The sequence below is a fragment of the Gavialis gangeticus genome, unplaced genomic scaffold (genome assembly GCF_001723915.1).
Source record: "Gavialis gangeticus isolate Ggan-Ray unplaced genomic scaffold, GavGan_comp1, whole genome shotgun sequence".
In the NCBI taxonomy this organism is placed as follows: domain Eukaryota; kingdom Metazoa; phylum Chordata; order Crocodylia; family Gavialidae; genus Gavialis; species Gavialis gangeticus.
In genome coordinates, this window is record NW_017729034.1 from 11,435,410 (window position 1) to 11,445,217 (window position 9,808).

The window sequence follows — 9,808 nt, forward strand, 5'->3', positions numbered from 1 at the left end:
CCCCATCAGGAAGAGCCTGGTATTGCCACACCCCACAGTTGCAGCCCACCCCACCCCATGCACAGATCCAGGGGCACGTGCCCCCTCATGCCCTCCTGCAGTGCGCATAGTGGTGGGAGCCACCCCTGCCATGCAGTTCAGTCCCATGCCCCAGCCCCACTCCCTCCTCCGCCGCTGGAGCCTCAGTCTGCCCCCTCATACCCTTTTCCCCAAAACAGACCTACCAGTCAGATCCGGCTGCTCTCCACGTGGCCAGGCTGTGCTCCTCGCTGCCTACGTGTTGTGTTGCTGCTGCTGCATGCATGCACACAGCATTTATCAGCCACATCTGTTCCATGTACCCTCTACAACCTTTTTAAACACCCGTAGGGGTATGTGTACCCCTGGCTGATAACCACTGTAATAGCTAATTCAATTGGCTATTAGATGAAAGCTCCAGAAAAGCCCCGCTGAAGCAGGTGATCTATACAGATGTTGGGGAGCCAAAGCAGGTGATCTATACAGATATTGGGGAGCTGTATGAAATGGGTGTGGTTCCTTTTCCAGTAAAGTGCTGTTAGTTTGTTTTTATTTCCTCATCTGTCAGCAGCCTGCTTGCCCATTTAAATCCATGTAGGCCTCTGTATATGTACTCTAGGCTTGTTTATTTTTGGAGTTATTCTGGAATAGCACTGTGCTTTAATTTCACACTCTACTGTGTTAAGCTGACTTTCAAATGTAGACAAGCTTTCCGCCAAAAAAGTTGAAGCGTGTCCTGGTACACTCAAATCTATCTTAACTTTTGAACTCCATTTTTTTTCAGGCCTGACTGAACTCAGTGACAGTCCAGTTTCCCTGGAGCTGGAGCGCTGCAAGTCTCCTACATCAGGTAAAGGTGATTGGCATCTCTTTCTGCAGTCAGTATGAGCCATTCATGTCATGCATCACTGTGTTTCATTAATCCTTAGGAAGTGAAGTACATAGTCATTATGTTTAGATTTTGTTTGGAGGGAAAGAGCTTACTACATATACCAGAACAAAATGCCAAATCTGTGCATTTAAAGGAGAGTTCAATTTAGGATGTATGTGAGTAGAGAAGAGGATGAAAGCATCTGAACTGACAGTGACATGCAGGACCCTGTCCTTGTATGTCATATGGACCCATTTGAGGTTCTTGTTAGTCTTCAGGTTGTTAGAGAGTGCTTGCTAAGTTTGTTTATGGACTGAACCTGTTTAAAAAGAGAAGTTCTGTAATAGTTGTTTTTTTCAATTGTATGATAGTTTGAAACATTGTGATGTGGAGAACGGTAAGTTTTAACCACTGGGACCAGCCAATGGTTAAAGTGCTTCTAGAATTTTATTATAGAAACATCAAAGGAAAGCAAAGGACAAGGCCCTGTTTCCAGCAAACATTACCAAGATATCTAGTACTTTAACCTAGCTGAAATCAATGGCAAAACTCCCGTTGAATTCAGTAGGGTCCTGATTTACCCCTAGTCCTTAGGAAAGTGGGAATTAAGCCCTTTTTCCTAGCAATTTTCTTTGTGGTTGCCATATACAGAGGTTGCATTCCCTTCCTCTCCCCCTAAGTCTTTTGTCCCAGGATCCTACAGACATTCACACCTATTGTCCTGATTCAAGTACCTGTGAATTATGCCTGATAAAATGTGCTAACAGTTTTCCCCTGGGGCACTGCTGTGTACATCTGTAAGTTAATTGCGGTTCATTTAACTTAATTGCTGTTCATTCTAGGGAGGAGCCTATCAGGCTCTGTGTTTTCCCTGGCCACCTACTGGCAGAGGAGCAGCAATGTGGCTTTTAAGAGCTACCATATTTACTCAAAAGGAAGATGACCCTGATTATAAGATGACCCCCCCAATAATTAGATTCTAAATATGGAAAAATTATAAATTTGCTATAATTTTCCAGGTATATAATTTAACTATTGGAGGTTTGCTGGAATTTTTCCCCCTCCCACTGCTACAGCAGGGAAAATAAGTCTGAGGGGCCAGGTAGCAGTTTGCTTTCTCCTTCCCCAGATTTTCCCCTGGCAGCTCCTTCCCCCTCTCCTTACTGTCAGACCCTGCTCTCCCTGAGCAAATGGAAGTGAGAAGCAAATTTGAAAACAATAACCTTTAAATTAAACATGCCTGTAGCAATTTATGTATAGTACCCGTGCACTTAGTTTATCCAGAATTGATGCATGTTACCTATTTTTTTTAAACTGCTGCAAGCTTTAGCACAGGTACTCCATAAACACACTTTTGAGTAGCATTTTAGCAACTACTTATATATATTAGAGTGCAGCCCCCACTCTGGCAAGCAGCCCCCACTCTGAAGCACCTTCATGAGCCAGCCTGACCCTCCGGTATCTGCACATGCAGTGCTGTGGAGTTTTTTTTACTCTGCAGCAAGATAGCACTTGTATTTACAAATACTATCCTGAGGCAGAGCAAATTAGTTTACCCAGACTAATAGGTGTGGACATGTAGATGTTGAGATGTTTACTGTGCAGCTAATCAGTCAACTGTGCAGTAGATGTCTTATGTAGATGCACCCGATATGTGTTTGTACTCCAGAAACCTCCAGCAAAGAACCTATTTGCATATTAACCCCCACTCCTGACTGGAACCAAATTTTCTTCAAAAATTTGAGACTGAGGTACAGGGCACCCTGGTCTGGCTGCACCTGTTGGAAGGTAGGGCCATACTAATCCTATGTGCTAGGCTGAAAGAGGGGTTGACAGAGGGATTCTGGGTGAACTATATGCAATGTTGTGGCTCACCATGACTTGAAAATGAGTCAACGGTGAGGGGGACTATGCTTAATGGGCACTACCATAGGCATTTATACACATACTTTTCTGTTCCATGATGTGCTGGAGATCTTCAGCTTCAAAGCAGACTCAGTTAATCAAGCCTTCTCCGCATGCGAGCTGAGGTGAACTCTGCTGTGTTTTAGTTCAAAAGCATGTCACAGCCATTTTCTCAGTGCTGATGCACATTTATACAACTGCAAATGTTGCAGCTCCAGGTGCTTTTCCAAGTGCCTGGCACTGTGGTGCTTGAACACGTAAAAATACCCCATGTGTTCTATTCAGATGGGCTATACTAATCTATTCTTGTGGTATATGCCTATCATCATGTTTGCCTAATGTGGGCCATGTGTTTTACAGTCATGGACAGTGTTAGCTGCATTTAATCAGCTTCATACTTGGTTTCTATTACTGAGGACATGCTGCTTTGGGCAGCAGGTTTAATGATAGTATATTTAGTGAGATTTCTTTGTATGCAATTATAAAATGAGGGGCTTTTTTCCCTATGCCAATTGTGGGTGGGAAAGAGCTTCATCTTGTATTTGAATAAATACATATATGTGTAAAGGGCTGTACCATTCCTGCTTTGAAGAAGATAAAACAAAACCCAGGACAGTCAGAGCTGCCTCAAATGAAATGTGTTTATAACCTTAAAGGAGGAGTGCTTAGCACTGTTTTCTAGTAGCTGTTTTTTTTCAGTTTGGTGGAAATTTGTATCTGCAGCTCTAACCTAGTCATTTTGCTTCTGGTGCTGCAGATTGCACCTCTTTTCCATCCAATTGGTAAGTATTTTTAGCATTCTTATATTTTCCCTTTCTTCTATATTCATGCTGAGACAAACACCCACCCACATGCTCTTGAAACTTGTAGCTCACATATTTTTATTAGATTTCAAAGGAACATAGTCAAGTAGAGTTTGGCCCAATGATTATGCAATGTATAGTTTATTTGTGGAATTCATTGCCACTGGAAATGTGTAAAAGAGGTTCAATTCCAGGGTCAACTGTGATGCCCCGGGAGCCCCCTCAGCCCTAGTCAGCCTGGTTCTCTTTGGGCAATCTCCCCTTCTCCTCACCTGCCACACCTTGAAAAAATGATACTTTCAGAAAAGGGAGGCTGCCCCAGGACTTCCCAAGTTAGATCTCCTCACCAGCATCAGTATTGTTGCTACTTATTGCCTTAAGGGCTAATTACACTGGTTCTGTCCTCCCCAGTACCTTCGCCCATGCCTCACAGATATTGCCTATCCAATCAGTTTTCCTTGTTGGGACCTCACCCCACTCAGCCTCCATCCCTTCTCTCTTGCTGGGCCACGTAGCTCAGATCCACTGGGTTGGACCCAGCTTCTGGGTTCCAGCCCTGTCTCCACACTTCTGGGCTCCTGGGCCTCTGGCCACATCTCCACCTTTCTCCAAGCTACCAGGCCTTTCATCTTAGTCTTTGCCCTTCTGTGAGCAGGACATCTTGTCCTGGCTACACCCTTCTTGGTTTTAGAGCCCCTGGCCCTGTCTCTGTCCTTTGAGTGCACAGGGCTCCTTTCCCTTGGCTCCATCCTCTTAGGCGCTAGTACCCCCAGCCCTGTCTGGCTTCTGCCTGTACCTGGCTTCAGCTTCCCTCTCAGACTGCCTCTAGGCAGTACCCCAGCCTGAGCCTCCAGGGTCCTGAACTAAAACCCTAGCAAGGCTCAAAACACTGGTGTGCCCCAGGTGCCCTGCTTTGGGTTGGCCCACAATGTACCCCTCTGGTACTCTCCCCTTTTAGCCACTTCCAAACCACAACCAGTAGAACTTGTAACCAAGGAATAAGGCTTCAGGCTAACAAACTAAACCCTCTCTGGGTCCAAAGGTAAACATGGGCTACCTGCCTGCATAACAAGGCTTCCCCCTAACCCAGGTAATGTTCCTCTGTAGGGCAGCAGCACTGTTTGGCTTCCTTGAAATAGCCCAGGAACCAGCTAGAATCTCTTCTGCCTTCCCCCTGCTCTGCTGCACTTGTCTTGGCAGCCTCCCAAGCCAGATTGACTGTGTAGGCCCAGGCCCTGAGGTTACAGGCAACCCCTGCTTAATGCTCTTTCACTTAGCGCTATTTTGCTATAACACTCATTTGAAATTGATACTTGATTTTACTTAGCGCTCAGCGAGTTTCATTATAACACTCACGGTCGCCATCTTGGGTCATTAAAAACAATTGCAGTTGCCATCTTGGGTCGTCAAATACTTTTGGTTTCGCTTAACGCTCGGTTTTTCAGGAACCAATTAAGAGCACTAAGCGGGGGTTGCCTGTATACACACTAAGCCCTGGCCCCTTCCAGTAAGGTGACTCAGCAGCCATTACAGATGTCTTAATTCTGACCTAAGGCCCTGCCTACTCTCCTAGATTCATAGATGGTTAGGTTGGAAGGAACCTTAGCAGATCATCGAGTCAGACCCCCTGCCCTGGGCAGGACAGAGCACTGGGGTCAGATGACCCCAGCCAGGTGCAATGTCTAAACTCCAAAAATTTCTGAATGCCCAGAGCCATGGGGAATTCTGGGCCAACACCCAGCCTTGAGCTGACAACCTTCTGGCCTTGTACTCAATACAAACCCCGCTAAGCCAGAGAGCCATGCCAACCCACAAAGTTGGCCTGGTTGCAACTCTTAGCTCCTGAGCAGCCCGGCTGTCTATCCCTTGTGCCTGTTGCTGCTGGCTGCTGGCTATAACTCAACTAGCAGGTAGCTACTTTGGTAGCATCTAGCTTTCCCTGAACCAGCTCACCCTGCTGCAGTTTCCTCTAAAGTAACAGGAGCCTTCTGGCTCCCTGTTACAATGTGGTGGAGGCAGGTAGCATAACCAAGTTCAGAAAGGGACTAGATAAATTCATGAATGATAGATCTATTAATGGCTATTGAAAACAACAGTTGAAAATGTTTCCTCTGGCATCTCTAAGCCAATAATGGTGATGCCAGGGAAGGTATGGAATAGAGGATAAGATCACTTAAGAGATATCTGGTTCAATGCTCTCCCACTAGAGCAGGGGTCAGCCACAGGGCTGTGGCAGGCCAGTTGCCAGTCCGCAGACAGTCGGCTGCCAGATCAGAAGTGGCCGTGAATTGGCAAACCACAGCCATCTCTCGAGCTGGGCAGAGAGGCCACAGCTCCTTTCACAGGGCCCATAGCAGCACAAGGTTTGGCCCACCCCCTAGCCCAGGAGGTGGGGGTATCCTTACCTGTCTTCTGGCCGGAAATTCCAGCAGTGGTCAGCTGTGACTGCTGGGCTGCAGTTTGCCAGGCCACGGCTACTTCTGGGCCACGGTTTGCCGGGCTGCGGTATAAAAATGTGGGGAACCCCTGCTGTAGAGTATCCGCCCCTGCCACTGCCAGGAATAGGCCTATTAGATGTGAGGTAAGATCACAGGTTTAAGCCCATCATGAATTACTGTAAGCCTTCTTTAATAAGGGAAGCCAGTGGGGACACATCAACTGATTTCTTGGGGCAAATAAATAGAAAACAGGAAGGGGAGTGAGGTCATGGGTTAATAACAAGGATCCAGAAGGGGACACTGAGCAGAACACACGAACCAGCATCCGTTGTCCCCTGAATGGGTGCCTGTGGATGCCGACCAGTAAAACTCTGCCTGGAGGTGTGAGCAGAGGAGTGACAAGAAGACAGCCTCACTCACCCAGGTTCCCTCAGCCAGGGCCTCCTTCCTGCTCTTACAGATAGCCAGCTTGGCCATACCCAGAAAGATTGGTGGGGCCATGGAGAAGGAGTTCATAAGAAAAAAAGGCACGGGGAGAAGTGCAGCCAGAACCTCAACAGGAGGCTCTGAAGGAGGCAGAAGAGGGCCTTGACACATGGGACACTTTTCTTTGACGGCCTCGACACATGGGACACTTAGGACATGTCAACTGCACTTAAAACACGAGCATCTGTGCGTGCAAACAGTAAAGCATGCTAAGTGTGATTGTATCATAGCAAATTTAAGTCTTTTGAAGTGATGAGTATCATGTTAAGTCACATGTGTTCAGGTATAGTCAGACTGCTCCATGGAGAAAATATGAGCAATTTGTGTCCTCACCCAGCCATGACAACTGCTATGCTGTACGAAGCCTCCTTATCAATCCCAGTGTTGGCTCTGCACTTGAGCTGGTACAAGACTGGTGTGATGTTGGGCCTGGGTCGGTTGATTTTGGGTCCCAGCCCCTGCACAACAGTGGAATCTTGAAGTGGCTCTTCTGCAGTGCCTGGGGCTGCAACCAGCAGTCAGCTGATAGTCAGTCCCAGCACCACACTGTACTGGAGTCTTGAACTGGTTCTGGCAAGGTGCCAGAACAGGGACTGACACTCAGTAAGAGATTGTGTTAGAGAACATAGTAAACATTACCATGCAGCTGTTCAGAATATGGTCTAACATTTAATACAGCATGGTAATGCTTACTACAATCTAAATAAAACGTGCTGAATCTTCCCTGTGACAGGGCCCTGAGCCACAGACGTTCCCATTGTCCAACTTTTCTCCAAAATCTGAGGACTAGAAAATTAAATTTTTATAAAAACACTTATGCATATGTTTAACTCTACAACAAGGAATAATCCACTCATACCTTACATCTGCCAGAGTTAAGTGCATTTTTTCCAGCAGTGTCCAACATTATTTTCCTTTCAGGAGTGGATCCAGAAGGAGTGCTGTGGCTGCAGACCCCACTTTTCTGACCATGCCAGCAGGATCAGCAGCCCAAAACTTAATTTTAAGTCCCAAAGGAAGTAAAATCCCTTTCCCCCATGCTCAGAGGCACATCCTCCCCTAACTCCCTCCTCTCCCATACCTATGCCTTCACCTGTCACTGTTGGTGTCTTCATGTCCTGGGAGTGAGGGGAGCTCTTGCCCTGCTCCATCCAGGCTGTGCAGGGGCTAAGCTCAGCCTGGGACACTGGCAGTGGCAGTATGCAGGTGGGTTCCCTCACGCTGCCTGCTCCCCTGGGCATTCCCTGCCATCCTGGGAGCAGGCACAAGGAAGGAGAACCTACCCACCCACTGCCGCTGCTGTTCCAGACTCAGCCTAGCCCCTGGAGCTGGCTGGAGTGGGACAGAAGCTCGCCTCGCCCAGGCACAGCACAGAGAGCAGGGATACCTGCAGTAGCAGGTGGAGGAGGGGGGCAAATGGGAGGGAAGGGGACAGGGACAGGAGGGGAGGCAAGGGGTAGGGACATGCCTCTGAGAATGGAGGAGAAGGGAGGGGAGGAATGCTTGCCTTCTTTGGAACTTAGTCTTCAGCTGCTGCTCCTGGGGTGCAGTCTGCCCACCTTAGTGGGGAGGAGAGGACGCTGGGAGCCAAGGGTGCAACAAGCTCTGCAATACCAGTTACTGCTTCCACACCTCCCTTCATAAAATCCTGGATCCAATTCTGTTTCTTTTAGATTGATTTCCAGGGTTTTTGAACTGAAACTTATATTTGCTCTGCTGTTTAACAGTCAGTAAGGCAAACCATTACTGATTTAAATTTTTTTCCTATCTGAGCTCTTCCAAAATGTATTATAAAGTGTGTCTTTTTCCTGGAAACATAGCTGAGATCTTGTTGGCAGTTGCTGTTCAAAAGTATTTATGACTTAAAATAGGGCTGTACCACTTTTAAATGGTTGGGGTCTGAACACCCTGCAGGCCACACACCAGCAGGAGCCACACAGCCATGGGCTGCACCAGGGAGAGCCACAGGCACCCTGGGTCTCACACTGTGCAGATGCCCTCCCTTCTTCCTCTGCACCTTGCGGGTAACCCTCCGCCACCTGCTGCACCACGTACCTCCACCTTGTCCTCCACTTCTGCCCCAAATACCCATGCAGACCCTTTCCCATGCCTCTGCCACACTGCATGCCTGTGCAGCCCTAGGCTCACCCTCAGCTCCCTGTACCTCCGTAGCCTGCCCACTGTAGTGGGGGCAGGCAGCAAAAGCTGGGGAGGGAGAGGGAGCCTGAAGACACCAGCAGCTGTTGTACCATGCACCCATACCTCCTCCCACTGCTGCAGCCAGGCAGGAGCCAAAGGCCTATAATCTAACCCCTTACAGATTGCCCGTGGCCAATAGGCCACCCATTGGACAGTTGTGATTTAAAATAACACATTCATTTGAGCCATCTCAAATATATTAAATAAAGTTAATAGGATAGCAGAAAGTAAGGTGTCTCAGCTTTGGCAGATCTGCTGTAACATGAGCCAAAAACTGAATCCTGCATATTTGAATAACTAAACTTTGAAATAGGATTGCCAGGGACTTTAAGTAGAAATCCTCACAACAGGGGCCTGTCTCGGTAATACAGTACTGTAAGTAGCTTCCACTTTAACCTCTAGGAGAGAGTTGTGGCAGGTTCTATTGTGACTGAGGCTCCTTTGAGTTCCAGCTAAGCCCCATAATAGCTCTGCCAGTGCAGGCTGCTTGGATATATCAGTGCATCTCCTGTCCACCCCACTCTTGGTCTGATCCAAGCCAGCTCATTGTTTTGACTTGGCTATATCCAGGTTCTCTTGAAATACAGCAACATCACAACCCTCATCTTGCAAAATCAGGCCCATAAATGAGTTTAACCTATGAAGAGTCATTAATTCAGTTGAATGATTTTGTTATGCTCCTAAAGTTTTTACCAAAATATGCCCTTTCCATTGAATCACTGATATCTTTACTTAGGGAACCAATACTACAAATATCTGTGAAATCAGTTAAAGATGCAGTGCTAACAGAATGCTCCCTGTTTCTTACATCTTGACAGTTTTCTCATTTCACTAAAAATCTAGCTGTCCTGCTTGGAAATAGTTCAGGTCAATTCACTGGACTTATCTTTTTATCTAGACCTGTTATATAATATTAGAGGCCATTAGAATTCAGTGAATACGGCTGGAAAATCAGAGGCCCATTCTGCAGGCCCCTTGGGATTAGGGTTTAGAATGCAAGTTTGATGGACAGACGAGGTTTTTTGGGTAAAGCCGATATCTTTTATTAGACCTACTCAAATAGTTGAAAAAATTCTTTTTTGCAAGCT

The 9,808-nt window shown here is 47.0% G+C and overlaps 1 protein-coding gene across 3 annotated transcripts in view; it reads left to right on the top strand.

The window, feature by feature from the left end:
• Nucleotides 1–9,808, top strand: part of STXBP5L (syntaxin binding protein 5 like) — a 448,370-nt gene that overhangs the window by 335,717 nt on the left and 102,845 nt on the right. For all 3 annotated transcript variants that reach the window (XM_019527059.1, XM_019527060.1, XM_019527061.1), the window contains one exon: nt 803–868. In XM_019527059.1, coding sequence (XP_019382604.1) covers nt 803–868 — 66 coding nt within the window. The remainder of the gene's footprint in view (nt 1–802; nt 869–9,808) is intronic.